The sequence below is a fragment of the Elephas maximus genome, chromosome 20 (genome assembly GCF_024166365.1).
Source record: "Elephas maximus indicus isolate mEleMax1 chromosome 20, mEleMax1 primary haplotype, whole genome shotgun sequence".
Lineage (NCBI taxonomy): Eukaryota > Metazoa > Chordata > Mammalia > Proboscidea > Elephantidae > Elephas > Elephas maximus.
In genome coordinates this window covers 16120826-16138530 of record NC_064838.1, presented here as the reverse complement: position 1 = coordinate 16138530, position 17705 = coordinate 16120826, and the positions used below count along the sequence as shown (strand labels likewise).

At 41.3% G+C, this 17705-nt stretch overlaps 1 protein-coding gene across 13 annotated transcripts in view; it reads left to right on the top strand.

Moving 5' to 3' along the window:
- FRMD4B (FERM domain containing 4B) overlaps nt 1-17705 on the top strand; it is a 386278-nt gene that overhangs the window by 313474 nt on the left and 55099 nt on the right. For all 13 annotated transcript variants that reach the window (XM_049863176.1, XM_049863181.1, XM_049863177.1 and 10 more), the window contains one exon: nt 16132-16215. In XM_049863176.1, coding sequence (XP_049719133.1) covers nt 16132-16215 — 84 coding nt within the window. The remainder of the gene's footprint in view (nt 1-16131; nt 16216-17705) is intronic.

The following is a 17705-nucleotide window of genomic DNA, read 5'->3' as shown; positions in this document are numbered from 1 at the left end:
CTGTGCAGTCACACGGGCCGATGCTCCGAAGGGTCTCGGGCTTGGTTTGATGCTGTTCTGTCACCACCTTGAAGTTCTGAAGAATTTCTGAACACTTGACTTGGCGTCTTCACATTTTGGTGTGCCCTGCAAATTATGTATCTGGTCCTGGCTCTGACAACTATAAGACATTGAGAAGGCCTGGATGTTGAATGGATTATTAAAAGGATTCCTTGTATGAGGGACATGGTATAATTTGGAAGCTGGTAAGGGTGATTTTTTGATTGTTGAACAATGTGATGAACACAATGAATTCACGTCACCGCCATGTCCACGTGAAGATCGTTGAAATGTATTTACCACAATAAGAAAAAAAAAGTATATTTGATTAAAGAAAAAAAAGGAGTCCTTTTGTAGGTATCTAAAGAGGATCTCCTTTGAGGATGGGACCCACTCAGAATCTGCAAACCAGCTTTTCCTTATACTTGATTGAGAACCTTCTTAACCCTTTCTGATGCTAATATGTATTACCGCACAGGCCTGAGGCACAGGGAGTAACTCCTAGGGCTGTTACAGGATTAAGAGAGAAAATGCCTGGGAAACTAAACCCTAAACCCACAGCCTTCCTGTCCATTCCGACTCCTAGCAGCCCTGTAGGAATGGGTAGAACTGCCCCATAGGGTTTCCAAGGCTGTAATTTTTATGGGAACAGACTGACACATCTTTCTCCCATGGAGCGGCTGGTATATTCGAACCACCGACTTTTTGGTTAGCAACCCAGCACTAACCAAGTGCTTAGTTCAGTGCTTGGCATTACTCCAAACTTGTAAACTATTTTGCTCTTAAGCTTCTAGAAAAGAAAGCTTCTACCTGTATTTGAATAGAAGAAACTGCTCTCATTTATGTTAATAGTTCTCAACAGTTTACAAAGCTTATTTTCAGAATATTATCTCCTTTGGACTTTAAAATGACCCAGCAAGGAAGGGGGTTTTGTCTCCACTTTACAGAAGAGAAAACCCAGGCCTAGAACAACCAGTTAATGGCCATGTGCAGCTAGGAAATGAGGCCATTGCACTTCACAGCTTAAATATTTTACGTTTCAAAGCACTTTCATTTCACAGTTTAAATATTTGTTGTAAGTAAACAAGAGCGAAAACAAACACAGATTCTCAAGTTAGACCTTAATACATGTTTAAACAGCTATTAACACCGCGGTGGGGATCAGGCCTATGCAGAAAGCTGCTATCTTGTCCTATTTGGGTTCTTAGTTTCTCTCTCTGCATGAGTAAACCAGGCCATTAAGCCCATCACAGCTACTTGGTAGTAAAACGAAATGCCGCCCTAATTGGGCTGAGATATTTGCCTCTTTATTATTTGGGATGAATAGAAAGTAGCATGACATGTGATGCCATGAGACACGGGTGAACATCTTCCGCTCCATAAACTGCAAACCATCCTGAGTCTGCCTGAGCCAAAGGGTGGCATTGTGGGGGACTAATTCTACAAACCCTCACTGGTAAACATTTCAGTTCCTTTTGGTGTGGTTCCAGAAACACTGAGAGTTTAACATAACACATATTCAGCCTTGTTATCTCTGCTCAAATGGCTACCGGGGTTAATCCAGTTTTTGTGTGATCAGGAAGGGCATGTTTTGAGTCACACATGCAGGAAGAAGGGATAGAGCTTTGGGGCTTTCAAGTTGACCATAAATAACCTTTACTTGGTTAGTAGGAAACTTAAGGTCCCTGGGTGGCCCAAAAGCTTTGCACTGGGCTACGAACCAAACCACTGGTGGTTTGAACCCACCCAGCAGCGCTGTGGAAGAGAACAGGTTTGGTTTTTGGTTAATAGGAAATTTGCCGGAAGAGGGACAGATTTCTTTGACTTTTCATTCTTTCTTTTGTAGAAAAACCCTGTCTGTATTGAGTTTTTCTTTTTCCATGTGCCATTTTTGTAACTCTCGGCTTTGGTGGGTAGGTTTCTGTGACAGGTGCATTATTTTCATTTTAAATATATATATAGTTTTTCACGTTAATCTGTTTCCCAGCAAAACTCCTTTCAAAGGGGTTGTGTTCCTACCAGGTATTAGAAGAACTGAAGGTTCAAAGTAAACAGTATCAGAACCTGCAAGAGAGTTGGCTAATGTTTAGAAAAATCTCTCATCACCTTCTCAATCTTAGTAGAAATTCTTTAGACTTTAAAAAAAATAGTTCAACAATCGATCCCCCATCAAGTGTGCAGATGGGCAGAGTAATTTGTTCTGTAAAGAGGCCACAGACAACTAAAAATGTAATGATAAAGGGATTCTAGCTGAGACGACACCGTTTCCCAGAATGCATGCAGGTTCTTGCTCTAGGAAGCGCCTTTTCTAGGGTGCTGAAAGGAGAGTCTGACACGAGTTCCCTGGATTGGTCGTGATGTGGGAAGGGCAAGTTTCAAGACTGAGTTTCCACTGGTTGCTGTGGCTTCCTTCAAGCCAATCCCCAAACTGCTTAGAACTTGGAATTTGGCCAGTTGCTTCCAAAGTTCTCTTCCAGCACAGCTTCTTATCAACTTTTAGGGTTGCCAGATATAGCAAATAAAAATAGAGCATGTCCATTTAAATTTTAATTTCAGATAAACAATGAGTGGTTTTTTGTTTGTTTGTTTTTTAGTATATGTATGTTCCAAATATGTTATTATTTGGCAACTACCTAGGTCAGCCATTGAGGATTCTAATCAGTGGTAATAACCCACCACCAGCCTGGTCTGAGAGCACTGGGGACAAAGTGTTTGGTAAAATCTTTGGTGTATGCTGCAATCAAAAAGGAGGGAACACATTTATTATACATATGCAGGTGCCTTCCTGGCAGTCTATTGTAATCTTTCCAAGAACCCATGAGACAGGTCACTGTTTCTATTTTTTTTAATAGACTGTATTTTTAAAGCAGTTTTAGGTTTACAGGAAGATTGTGCAGAAAGTACAGAGTTCCCATATACCCCCTCCTTGCACATTATTTCTCCTATTAGCATCTTACATTCCTATGATACATTGGTTACAATTAATGAGCTAGTAATGAAACACTATGATTAACTGAAGTCTGTAGTTTACATTAGGGCTCACTCTGTGTTGCACAGTATCTGTTGGTTTTGACAAATGCATAATGTCATGTGTCTACCATTACAGTATCCTACAGAATAGTTTCACTGCCTTAAAAGTACACTGTGTTCCACCTATTTCTCTCTCACCTTCCCCCCTGACTCCTTGGCAACCACTCATCTTTTTGCTCTCTATAGTCTTGCCTCTTCCAGAATGTCGTATGGTTGGAATATACAGTATGTAGGTATTTTTTTTCTTTCACTTAACAATATGCATTTAAGATTCTTCCATGTCTTTTCTTGGCTTAATAGCTCATTTCTTTTAATCACTGATTAATATTCCATTGTATGTTTGTACCACAGTTTGTTTATCCACTCACCTATTGAACAGCATCTTGGTTGCTTCCAGTGTTTGGCAATTATGAATAAAGCTGCTGTGAATATTTGTTTATTCCTATTTCTATGATGAGAACACTGGAACTCACAAAGTGTAGTTTGTCTAAGACCACAGAACTCATAGGAACACGGAGATCTGGGACTGACTCCAGTTCTAAGTCCCAAACCCTACTATTGAAATCACAGGCCTAGGGCTGGTTGGGTGGTTGCTTGCTCAGTCTCTTGCTGTGTTTCAAAGTGTATGAGGGCTCTGGAGTGGGGTAGCCTGATCTAAATCCTAGCTGCCCGTGTCCCAGCTCTGGTGAGATAGCCTGTATCTAAATCCTTGCTGCCCATGCGCCAGCATCGGTGAGACTGTGGGCGAGCTGGATGACGTCTCTAAACCTCAGTTTCCTTATCTGAAAATTAGAAATAATGCCTCTGTCTTGGATCCCTGTTAGGATTAAATAAATTCATATATGTAAAATGTCAGGCGCTTGTCTGGCATACAGCAAGTACCTAGGACATGGTAATTATCACCATTTTTGCTGCCCACCCAAAACCCAGTGCCGTCGAGTTGATTCCAACTCATAGTGACCCTATAGGACAGAGTAGAACTGCCCCATGGAGTTTCCAAGGAACACCTGGTGGATTCGAACTGCCAAGCCTTTGGTTAACAGCCGCATCACTTAACCACCACACCACCAGGGTTTCCTTGCTGCCCACGTGTTTAGCTTATTTTTTATTTTTGTAAGAAGGAAGGCATATAGAATTAAAAAAAAAAAAAAAATCTGTGGGTCTTTTTTAAAGCCAGAGGGGTTTCTTTCATTGTTCTGAGAAAGAGGAGCTGAGAGGTGCTAGGAGCTGGGAACAAGAGCAGCCTAGAAATGCATACTCACACCTGAACGCTGGTGAAGGACAGCTCCTTTTGTCAGGGTGACTCTTGGGCTGACAACCCCCGGAAAAGCTGCTTCTCCCACCTTTCCAGTAGGGGGCGTCCCTAGCTTCAGCCTTAAGGAAGGAAAATGGCTTCTGTAGTCCTTTCAAGGAGCCCTGATGGCTCAGTGGTTAAGAGATACGACTGCTAACCAAAAACTGGCAGTTCGAATCCACCAGCCGCCAGTTGGAAACCCTACGGGGCAGTGCTGCTCTATCCTGTAAGGTCACTGTGGGATCGCAGTGAGTCGGAATCCACTCGACGGCAATGGTTTGGGTTTTTTTGTTTGTTTGTGTTTTGTTTAATCCCTTGAATTTCCTGTTGTTTTTGAGTGCTGCTGCGTGGATTCTGGACTCATAGCGAGTCCATCTGACAGAGTCGAACTGCTCCGTAGGGTTTTCTTGATGGAAGGTGCCCTGGTGGCTTACCGGTTAAGCGCTCGACTGCTAACCGAGAGGTCGGCGGTTCGAAACCAACAATGCTCCGTGGGAAAAAAAGACTTGGCAGTCTGCTTCTAGGAAATCCTGTGGAGCAGCTCTGCTGTATCCTATAGGATCACTGTGAGTCAGAATGGACTCTACCGCACACAACAACAATCTTTACGGAAGCAGATCACCAAGTCCTTCTCGGGCAGAGCCACTGGGTGGGTTGAGCCAATCTTTTGATGAGTAGCCACGTGCTTAACCCTTTTGCCTGCAGGGCTCCTTCAGGGGACAAATGACCCAGTCACTTTTCAAATGGACACAACCTGATTTGGCTTGAGGTGTGACCAAGAAATCGCCAGAATGGAAAACCCTGTGCCTTGGGAGGGCGGAGGGCGCGGTGTGGCGCGGCCATGCAGGCCTTTCCCCTCCGCCTCCCCCTGCGTCGCTCCTCCCAGCTCTCCGAGCCTCTCCTCTTCCTCCTTTCCCGCTCAGTGTCCCAGCCTGAGAGCCCCGCAGCAGCCCCTGGTCCCCTGGGCCTGTCGCCGCCTCACTGCGGGGGCCTTTGGTGAGTCATCAGACATCGGGGGGCCTCCTTCTCCCCCATCTGTGAACTCAGGCGAACTCGGCTTACTGACCCGGCTGATTGGAGCCGCTCTCTTTTGAGTTTGGTCTGGAGGGGTGGACAATGAGCGGGGGATTCATTTTAGATATTATGACACTACCCAAAATAAAAACAAACCAGTTGCGGTGGAGTCCGACTCACGGCGATCCACGTGTGTCCGAGGAGAACTGCGCTCCGTTGCCTCCCTAGAGTTTTCGGGGGCTGATTTTTCCGAAGTAGATCGCCAGGCCTTTGTTCTGAGGTGCCTCTGGATGGACTCAAACCTCCAACCTTTTGGTGAGCAGCTGAGCACTTTCTGTTTCCACCACCCAGTGACTGTGAACTGTTGTCCTTGAAAGCGTTTCTTTTTGGGGACTAAAGGGCACTCACTCTGCAACACTACATGGGCAGCCTCCAGAATCTCCTGATACTAACCTCCTAGGTCACCTGCCCTAAGGCCTTTGCTCAGCCTCCTTGACCATCTCTCCCGTTTTAAACCATGGATTACTTACTGTCTCTTTCTTGAAAATCTGTGTTTTATGTTGAGTTTATTCTGTCACAGTGGTTCTCAAACTTTGTTAAATACAGATTGCTGGGTTCCACCCTCAAAGTTTCTGATTCAGTAGGTCTGGGGTGGGGCCCAAGAATTTGGAAACAAGTTCTCAGATAATGCTGATGCTGCTGGTTAGGGACCAAGAGGATTGCTGTTTTATTGTGTTTGTCACCTTTAATATTCTTTTTAGCTAGGAATTACCAAAAAAGCCAAACCCACTGCGGCCGAGTCAATTCCAACTCACAGTGACTCTATAGGACAGAGTAGAACTGCCCCACGAGTTTTACAAGGCTGTAATGGAAACAGACTGCTACATCTTTCTCCCACAGAGCGGCTGGTGGGTTCAAAATTTTTAGTTAGCAGCCGAGTGCTTTAACCACTGAGCAAGCAGGGCTCCTTAGCTAGAAGTTAGTAGAGAGAAATTTGCTGTTAGAAATTCCTAGTTATTAAGTCAGGAAGATCATGAACCAAACTAGATTCATCATTGCTGATGACATGTTGTTGTTAGGTGCCGTCGAGTCGGTTCTGATTCATAGAGACCCCAGGCACAACAGAACGAAACACTGCCCGGTCCTGAGCCATCCTTACAATCGTTGTTACGCTTGAGCTCATTGTTGCTGATGACATAGTTGTGCAGAAAACAGAGAAATGTGATTTTCCTTTTTAATATTTATCTTTGTTAGCAATATACACAACCAAACATACATCCGTTCACAATTTCTCCACGAAACGTTCCGTAACATTGGTTACATACTTCACATTGTGTCACCATTCTATTTCTAGCCTATTGTTTCGTCACCGTTAATTTAGGCTCGGTGGTTAAGTTCTCGACTGCTAACGGAAAGGTCAGCAGTTGGAACCCACCAGCCGCTCTGCAGGAGAAACGTGGCAGTCTGTTTCCGTAAAAGATCCCTATGCTCAGAATTGACCCAATGGCAGTGGGTTTGGGTTTGGTCATATTTGCCCCTTAAAGTTCTCATCTGTGCTTTCGTTACCTCCTGTCAGTTTACACTCATAATTCTTTAAAAGAGCGCTACATTCGAGGCAAACATTTTTTATTAATTGAGCAAAACTGTTGTATAGTTTAAAGATGACTTCATGAGCGGTTTTCCCTTTTTAATGAAGGGCAATTTCAAGGCAGTTTGGCTACTGGAAAGGCTACCGTAAGTAAACTGATAACTTACTACAAACTGCTAATCACAGAGGTGTTGATCAATGCCAGTAGATTAGTTGAGGAAATTGATGATTATAAACTGTGACCAAGATCCTTTTAATAATTCCATTTTTAAGCAAGCTGTCATCCTTAAAGACTGGATCTAGGTCAAGTGGTTTAGTAGTCAAGTTGGCACCTGTCACACCTATTTAACAGACATTGAATACACCTTTTCTAACTGGAGATCATTAATTGTGTTCCATTCCTTCAGCATTCTTCAAAAACCTGACCAGTCAGTCACCACAGGTTTCTAGCAAGCGTAGACAAGGAAGCAGCTTCTCCTCAGGGCCTATACGCGGCCACGCCAGAAAACCAGCAGATGTTTCTATTTAGCTCAGCTCTTAATGACAGGAAATCTTTGGTTTGCAAGGAACATGGTATTAAATAGAGTTCTCAACTGTGAGAACTTGCCTAAGTCCTCTGAGGCCCCTTTTCACAGCCTGTTATTTAATTTCTGAGGACATTTAGTCAACATGGTACATTTACACCTATTATTAACAGGCCTGGGACTTGATCTTAGGTGTTTGAACAGGCGTTTAATCAATAGTGCTTTCCGTTCACATATACATTTTTCTGAGCTAGCGATTTTGAGTTATGATTTTGTGTGAATGAAAAAAGAACTCCAGTCCCAAGTTACTTTTTTTTTTTTTAATTGTGGTAAATATATATGAAACCACATTTGCCATTTCTACATTGTTCACATGTACAACTCAGTGACATTGTGTTGGTCACATGCAGTCGTCACCATTATCCCATTTTCATGTTTGTCCCTCACTTTTAACAGAAGCTCAGTGCTCCCTGAGCAATGAGGCCCCTCTTACTCCCTCTCTCCCACCCACCCCTGGTGACCACTGGTAAACTTGGTCTCTATGCATTCGCCTGTTCTAGATATTTTGTATAAGTGGGATCATACGATGTATGTCCTTTTGTGACTAACTTATTTCACTCAGCATGTTTTCAAGGCAGTATCCATGTTGCAGCGTGTATCAGAACTTCATTTTTTTTATGGCTGAATAATATCCCATCGCGTGCACGACATTTTATTTATCCATTCATCTGTTGATGGGCATTTAGGTTGTTTCCATCTTTTGATATCGTGAATAGTGCCGCAATGAACACGGTATGCGTGTTCCCACTTTCACTCTTTTGCATATATACCTAGAAGTGGAATTGCTGGATCATATGATCATTCTACATTTAACTTTTTGAGAAACCATCAGACTGATTGCCACAGTGTCTCAAGTTACTAATTAAATAATTCAGTTTGTTTCTTTGTGCGGTAAAGTCTCTGCAGACGTTTCCGTTTAGGCCTGGTGTGTAATGTGTACTTTTCATGCCCCTTTGATTTGGGGTCAGGTACAATACAACTTTGGCTTCAAGAAGTAAAGTGAAGTTTGGGGTTTGAGCTTTTTTAAAAACCTGTCCTGGAAACGTAGTGAATGCCCCCACACCCAGCATGGACAGCAGCAGTCTTAAAGGGAACTTACTGAATTCATTTTCCCCAAGAATTGCTAGCACCCACAGTTGGCTAACTGCCTGCACCCCCTTGCGCTCCAGCCTGCAAATGGCAGGTGGCTGATTGTTGCTCTGAGCAAGCTCGCTATTAGCCACAAGCAGGTGTACACATTTGCTGGGGGGTGGCTTTTTCCACACAAGTGTTCCAGCACCCACAGTTTTGCACACACACAAAAGGTGGCCTCGGTTTTGCCAACCATGTGGCTCCCTCAAAATGAGTAGGGTTGGCACATTCCTACGGGGCTTTTGTGGTCAGTTAAGAAAAACACAACACCCCATAAAAGGGGGCTTGAGAATGCCAAAGGAACCACTTCCTACAAAGTAGTCCCAGTGGCTAGGTGGTGTCGTGGGCTGCTTCCTCCTGGCAGGCTGTCAAAATGGGAATCTGAAATACCCAGGGGAGGGGTTCCACCTAGGTAAGCAGATAAAACGCAAGCATGTTGTCCATTGTGACATCTGAATTCCTGCTGAATTGATGGAGAAAAACAGTTTCAGGTTTGGCCACTGAGAAGCAGCAAGCCATGTAGATTTATGGTCATTCTCTTTGGGCAGGACCCAGAGAAACCAGTCTCTCGTGGCAATTCCAGTCAAGTGCATCTTTAAAATAACATTTCCATTACCATTAGGGTCAAGAATGTCCAGACGGATGAATGCATTTGCTGCTGGTGAAAGGCAGAGACATCCCGACTGAGGTCTGCTCACTTCCCTGCTGGACATTGAGATTGATCCTTATTCATATAAACCTCGCCCTGTGCCCTCACAGCCAGCTTGGGAGGGGCCTCATGTGCTGACGCCAGACCAGGCTTCCCCTGCAAGCTCACGGATCCATGAGGCCTCAGGCTCACAGGCTAATTTCCCAGGTCTGGCTTCTGGGTGGTACAAACGTAAGCTCCGCTGCCAACCAAAAGGTTGGCAGTTCAAGTCCGGAAGAAAGACTTAGCGATCTACCTCCAAAAAATTAGCTGTTGAAACTCTACGGAACACCGTTCTACTCTGACACACGTGGGGTTACCATGAGTTGGGATTGACTTGATGGCAACCAGTTATTGTTAAGAGATATTTGGGTTGTTTTCTTTGTCTTATTGTGAACAATACTGCTGTAAACATTCTTGTGTATAGGTTTCTCTAGGGACAGACCCAAGAAAGGAATTGCTGCCGGGTCATGGTGTATGCAAATTTCCAAACACTGATAAAAAACCCAGTGCCGTCGAGTCGATTCCGACTCATAGCGACCACTAGCAATGGTTATTCCTCTACATCTTCCTTTAAATTAGGAATTGCCAGAATTTTAAAAACTTGACATCTGGTGTGTAATGGTAATGGAGGATTTAATTTGTACTTCTCTGAATACATATGAAGTTGAACACTTTTTCTTCTGTTGACCATTTGGATTTCCACTTGTGCGCTGTTTGTTGATACATTAAGCTCATTTTTCTGCCAGCCTGTGTGTCTGAGCCGACCTTCAATCCTTCTGAAACTCTCTCTTTTAATGTTACAGCCAGGTCCACAGCACAGTCACCTCAGTATTTGCAGTGGCTTGCTAGACATTTTCTGTATTAATTAGGTTCTCCTAGGAAAGTGATATTATGTATTCACAAGGAAGGGATGTTTTGCAGTGGCACAAATGACCAGATGTGGGAAGAAAATAGGAACCTATTTAATACAAAGAAACAACACTGTGTTCTTTCTCCAGAATATAATCTTTAGGATGGTCCAAAATCCAAATTTGAAAAAACTGTCTATGTGTCTCCTTTATTCATGCATTGTTGACAGTCTACACTGTTAAAAATTATCTGAAGCTAGAAACCAAGTTGAGAAACTAAGAAGGCATCTTCCTGTCCATCCTTTACTAAGTTTCTGTCAGAAACTGCAAGTTGATGGTGATGCCCTGTGGCCGTGTTTCACGTGGCCTGCACAGTGTTTTGGTTATCTTCCATGTTCCCTTCCCCCTGGTCCCCGCCATTCCCCATTGTCTTCCTGTGTCATGCGGAACTTGGCTTGCCATTTTTTATTTCTCTCTTCCCCAGTTGATTTTCTTATGCTCGTTTTACTTGGCTCCTGTTATACATTGGCATTTGAGATCCCGGATATTTATAGTCTAAGAGTGGCACATAAGAAAAATTCTTCAAGTCTAAAAGATAGGCTTCAAAAAGTTTTTGGTTGAATTCTTAGGATTTTCATTATAAGCTAATCAAGATTTCTCAAACTTAGAACTATTGACATTTTGGACTGGGTAATTCTTTGTTGTGGGAGGCTGTCCTGTGCATTGTAGGATGTTTAGCAGCATCCTTGGTCTCTATCCACTAATGCCAGTAGCATTCCCTTCCCTAGTTGTGACAGAGCATCAACAAACATTGCTAAATGTCCCCTAAGGGGCAAAACTGCCCGTGGTGGAGTACCACTAATCTCTACAGTACGCTTCTTTTAAAGTAGTCTAAACTCTCCTTAAAAAGATTCCTAAGCCACGCTCCTATTAATGGACAGTTTAGTTGCTTCCCGATGTGGCTGGTTAGTACAAAAAAAAAAAGTTCTTAATGAATATTCTCATACATACATATAACCATGAGACCAAATGGGATTATTTAGGATGTTGGCTCATGATTAGCCTTTGGTAATTTATTCAGCCAGCATTTCCAGATGAATAACATCTTATCACATCTTGTAACTGGAGTAACTTCCAACTGCACATAGTTAAAAACTACTCTTGAAAATTCTTTAGGAAGATGGCATCTTGAACACCAAAGCTCATCTTTCAGTAAATCCAACGTGAGTAATGTGTTTTTCCAATTGAAACCCTTGGCGGTTTCTTCAGTTAGGTGTTAAATATAGAAGTTGCTTGCATTTAACAGAAATGTATTAAAATGATATGTTTAAATGCTAGAAAAATCTCAGCACTGTGAGATGCTTGTATTTGGGACACGGGGACTAAATCCATCTAAGAGAGGAGCAGCGTCAAGTCTCCAGTTTCCCACTTACTCTCAGCCATGATGGATAAAAGTTCTCTCTCCTCTCTTCTCTCTTCTCTTTCTTTTGGATGAATGCAGTTGAATAAATTAAAAGCAACTCCATTATATGACGCTCACTTCTACATGCTAAGCATGTAATATACACTTATTACATATTTGTTAAATGAATAAACACATTTAAGATGAATAGCAGCTTTAAGTCTTTTTTTAATTGTGCTTTTGGTGAAAGTTTACAGCTCAACTTAATTTTTCATTCAAAAATTTATACCACATTGTTTTGTGACATTAGTTGCAGTCCCCATAATGTGACAGCATGTTCTCCCTTTAACCCTGGGTTCCCTGTGCCCATTTGTCTAGTTGCTGTTCCTTCCCGTCTTCTCATCTTACTTTTGGACATGAGTTGCCCATTTGGTCTCGTATATTTGATTGAACTAAAAAGTGTGTTCCTTACTTTATGTTATTTTTTGTTTTATAGGCCTGTCTAATCTTTGTCTGAAAAGTGGCCTTGAGGAATGGTTTCAATTCTGGGTTAGCAGAGTGTCTGGGGCGGGGGGCCAGAGTTTTGGGGGTTCCTCCAGTCTCTGTCAGATCAGTCAGTTCTGGTCTTTTTTTATGAATTTGAACTCTATTCTACATTTTTCTCCCATTATCCATGACCGTCTGTTGTGATCCCTGTCAGAGTGGTCATTGGTGGTAGCTGGGTACCATCTTGTTCTCCAGGGCTCAGGCTGGTGGAGTCTCTGGTTCATGTGGTCCTTTAGTCCTCTGGGCTAATATTTTTCTTGTGTCTTTGGTTTTCTTCATCCTCCTTTGCGCTGGTCAAGATGGGACCAACAGATATATCTTAGATGGCCACTCACAGGCTTTTAAGAACCCAGATGCTACTCACGACAGTGGGATGTAGAACATTTTTTTATGAACTATGTTATACCAATTGACCTAGGTGTCCCCTGAGACTATGATCCCCTGCACCCAGCTACTTGGTCCCTCAAAATGTTTGAATGTGTCCAGGAAACTTCTGTGCTTTTGGTTTGGTCCAATTGTGCTGACTTCCCCTATATTGTGTTTTGTCCTTCTCTGCCCTGAAGTTGAGACTTGTCTACTATCTAGTTAGTGATTTCCCCTCCCATTCCCTCCCCACCCTTTAACCATCAAAGAATGCTTTTTTCGTGTGTGTAAACCTTTTCTTGAGTGTTTATAATAGTGGTCTCATGCAATGTTTGTCCTTTTGTGACTGCCTTATTTCACTCAGCACAATGCCCTCCAGATTCATCCATGTCGTGAGAAGTTTAGCAGATTCATCATTGTTCTTTATCGTTGCATAGTATTCCATTGTGTGCATGTACCATAATTTGTTTATCCATTCATCTGTTAATAGGTGTTTAGGCTTCCAACTTTTTGCTATTGTGAATAATGCTGCAGTGAACTTGGGTGTGCATATATCTGTTTGTGTGATGGCTCTTATTTCTCAGGGGTATATTCCTAGGAGTGGTATTGCTGGATCGTTTAGTATTTCTAACTTTTAAGGAAGCACCATATCTTTTTCCAAAGTGGTTGGTTGTACTGTTATTACATTCATTCAGCAGTGCGTAAGAGTTCAAGTCTCCCCACAGCCTCCCCAGCATTTGTTATTTTGCTTTTTTTTAGATTATGGTCGGGGTGAGATGGTATCTCAATGTAGTTTTGATTTCCATTTCTTTAATGGCTAATGATCTTGAGCATTTCCTCATGTGTCTGTTAGCCGCCTGAATGTCTTCTTTGGTGAAGAGTCTGGTGAGGTCTTGATTGCCACAAAATTAACTCTAATCCAAATATATAAGTTGAATGCCAGGCTGAGTTCTTATAACATAGCAAATGATTCACATGGACCCACAAGATAACATATATGTTGTTGATGGTGATGATTAAAAACAATATGTGTTGTCCTTAGTTTATCATTTTATAATATGTACATGTATTTGCTTTTCATAAAAAAACTCACAAGCCAACTTCTTTTTAAAGAAAAATAGGATTTGAAGTACAGAACATAAAAGGTATTGTTAAGAAAAATAAGTATCATTACTGGGAGTTGACAGGTGACCTTTAAATATGAATAAATTGGATTGTGGTATATTTTGATTTTCAGGAAGCCAAAACCGGTTTCCCAAGATTGTCAGTGTGGTTAAGCCACGCTGCTCAGATTTCAAATGAATAGAGATTTACCCTTATGTAAGGCTGGGAGCCAAGGGAGTTTTTATTTCCTGTAGTGATTTGGAAAACTGAAAACCTTTAGGAAGGGCCACAAACCTGGTTTTGAAATGTAATGTTGACAGGTGCAAATCATAACATCGCCAAGCTTGGTAACACTTACTCTAATTACCCATTCTTATTGAAACACAGTAAGTTCATTAACAGTTTGCTCACTGAGCTTACTTGGTTGCCAGGAGACTTGAAGATACATCCAGAAAACAAATGTTCTGTAGACATTGAAGGAGAACCACTTAAACCTAACTTGATTAAGTGGCCAAAAAAAACCTATTGCTTTCGAGTTGATTCCAACTTATAACAACCCTATAGGATAGAATAGAACTGTCCCATAGGGTTTCCAAGGAGCAGCTGGTGCATTCGAACTGCCAACCTTTTGGTTAACAGCCATACCGCTTAACCACTGCTCCACTGATTAAGTGACAGGAATGAGCAATCTCTAATATAGAACAGTACAATGTGGGCAAAACAAAACATGTCTGGAGGCAATGTTTGGTTCCCCATTTTGAACTGTAACCATTGATCTATGCAAGTTGAATGAATACTTCGGGAGGAAATTCATCTTGGGTATAGTGTTTGGTTTTTCCATTGAGTGTTCGTCTTCTTCACTATCACGAATCACATTGGGGCAAACCATAGGGCTCCTAATCAGGCTCAGGGAAGCTAATATAAAAATGCACAAGTGATGAATTTTAAAACTACTTTGTCAGTGTTTTCATTTATAATTGGAGACAGGGGTGAAGGGAAGCTGTGCCTTCTCAGAGCGAGAATGTTCATGTTAACTCTCTAGGACACTGCTCTGGAGGTCTCTGGGAGTCAGGTAATAGAATACAGTAGTCAAGGCTTTGACCTTTGAAGCCAGATCCACTGGGTTGTCCTTTTGGCTCCTTCCCGTAGTAGCTGTGAGACAAGTGACTTGAGCCTCTCTAAACTGCCTGCTCCTACCTGTACCTACTGCACAGGAGGGGTCGTGGTAAGACTTATATGAGGTGAATAATGCCTGAAAAATGCTTTGCATGGTGCATGGTGCCTGGTAACCTCTCAACAAAGAGTAGCTAAAAGTGGTAAAGATAGGAAGAGGTAGAAAAGTAGGAAGAGAAGAGTTAGTAATACGCTATTTGAACGCTGGTTTGATTGGATTGTGTGTGTCTGTGGTAAATATATATATATATTTAAATATGTGGTGTGTATATATATTTAAATATGTGGTAAATATATACATATAAAAACAAGCTTTTGCCATTTCAACGTTTTTTACATGTATAATTCCGTGACATTCATCAGGATTTTGAATAACTTTTACATGAACTTCTTCCATACTCTAACAGACCCTAGAGAAATCCTATTTGTTTCCTCCTCAACTTGAGGCAGTTAGAGAGAATTCCCTCTTACACAGCACAGGACGAGCTATGACTGGTTCATTTTACCTGTTCTCTCTTCTCTGAAGTCTCACAAAGACCGCCCCCTTCTCTTTGTACAACTAGAAATTTGCCATTTTATAATTAATTAGATAATAGTTGGCCTTACACGAGATACATTTTAGTTCACTTGGTGCAAGTTGAGGTATACTTGGGCTTCATTACAAACGTGCTTTCCAGTCATCTTCTAGTCAAGTGATTTCCACATCTGGGGGACTTAGATGTTTTTATTTCAGAGGGTAGTAAGGAAATTACAGAAAAGAGTAACAGAAAGTTCTTCATAAATCTTTGTATTACAATGATATCTTTTATGAAAAATGGGTCACATTATATGAATGGTTGTATGATGACCGATATTCCAACATGGTTGAATATTATATAGCCTCTAAAGATAATTTTGAGGATGCTGTAGGATCATGGAGAAAGTATATAATGAAATGTAAAGAATGCTGAGTAAAAACAGAATTAGAAATATGCACAGTTGTAATCATAATTATGTAATAAAATAGATGCAGAAAATAATGGACAATGAAAACAGCCATGGGTTTAGGAGTAGAGTAAGGAAAATGAGATACTGGCAGTTTAATAATATTCACACTTTTTATTTTTGTCTTTTTAAAAGCTTCAAAATATCATCATATGGTTTGGTTGTCAAATTTGGGGGCTGTTTCTTGTTAGAGCCCATACCCATGTGTGTGTTGACCACAAAGTTTTGACAGAACCTGACATGCTATATGGTTACTTTTCAGATTTCATTCATTTGGTGACTGACTTGGATTTTTTTTAGGTGACAGTGACTAACATTGCTGTATTATTTTTCTTTTTAGTGATGAAAATGCCAGGAAAGATTTAAAGACACTACCAGCCTTTCCAACCAAAACTCTTCAGGAGCACCCATCCCTTGCTTACTGGTAAGCCAAGTCAAGATGACAAATGTATGCTACCCAGTAATCCTGTTGTCATAGCCTCCATCAAGAACTGCATGCTTTTCAGAATTTAAAAGAAAAGTGAGGGAAATGTCAAATTGCCCATCAAATGTGTCAAAGTAACGGTAGATAGACCTTGATCCTTTCATGAAAGGATTTTGTCAAGGCTCACGGAGATCACTGTGCATGTCTCCCAGTCTTTCCTTTTGCTTAGATATAATTTTAATGTCTTCTATTTTAGGAAGTCGTTTGAAATGATCTTTGCTATGTAGTTTTTGTGTATAGCCCTCATCTGGTTAGAAATTATATTACCAACAATTGGAAGATGTCTGGCATCATTCCATACATTCATGTCACCAGCTCAGATGCCTACTAGTTTCAGGCAGTTAACAAAATTGAGAAATGTAGGCCAGGTGTAGGTCTATAGGGAGGGGTGGGGACTGTGGTGAACTGGAGAGCTTTTGCCCTGGGAAAAAGACGTAAGGCTACTCAGCTATAGAATTTAGGCATAAAGAGTGGTTGTGAGCCGTTGCCTTTAAGTGTTTAAAAGCTCTGAAGAGCGTGTTTTTATGTGAATATAATGCTCGGTATATGTGCAGTCACTGTGTAATGTGGCCTTAATCTAGCAAAGTGCAGTATAAATATAATGAAATAACAGACTTCCCTGATCAGAGGGTTCCCTAATGATCAGAAATGACCTTAATGCCTAGAGGTTTCCTCTATGACCAGAAGTTGTTATATATCTTGAGTTGTTTTATTTATTTATGTTTTAATGAATCCATAGTACTCATTTTCCATACCACAATTTTTTCCTAGAAAATTACTTTTTCCCCTTTGAATTACTCATATTCCCTTTATGTATATTTTCCTTGCTGTAAGTTTCTGAAACGTGAAGATAGATTTCCTTTCCACTAAAAAGCAGACACAAACTAAATATTGCTAGCTTCAGTATGAAAGCGGGATTGTATTTCGCAAACATAGCGAAAGTGAATAATGAGTCTGCGTTGCATTCTGATTCGGGAACCTTCCTAAGAAATTAAATGGTTTCTTCTTAAAACAAAAAATACAGGCTGATTACCATTGATTATGGGTCTTCCTTTTGAAACTGTGGATTTGGAAAAGCTCATTGTAAAGCGTTACCGAAAAAACAGACAGAGAGATAAAAAATATTTACTCTTCTAGGTTATACTTGAAATATGACTCAAGAGCTGTCTTGTCAGAAGGGAGGGTAAGGTAGCTGAATGATTTCAAGGGTTGCCAGACTTCAGCCTAGTTCTCTTCTTTCCAGTCAACAAGTTTTATCCTAGGACAGTAATGAAGGGGTTTTCTCCTAAAACTGTGTCGCTAAGTGGTGAGAATACAGTGTTTTGGATTGTACACAGACTCAGAGTAGTTTTAATTCTTTTTTTAATCTTTGTGAATAATTCAAGAAGAAATTTTTTAAACACCTAACACTTGCTAATCTCTTTTTTAAC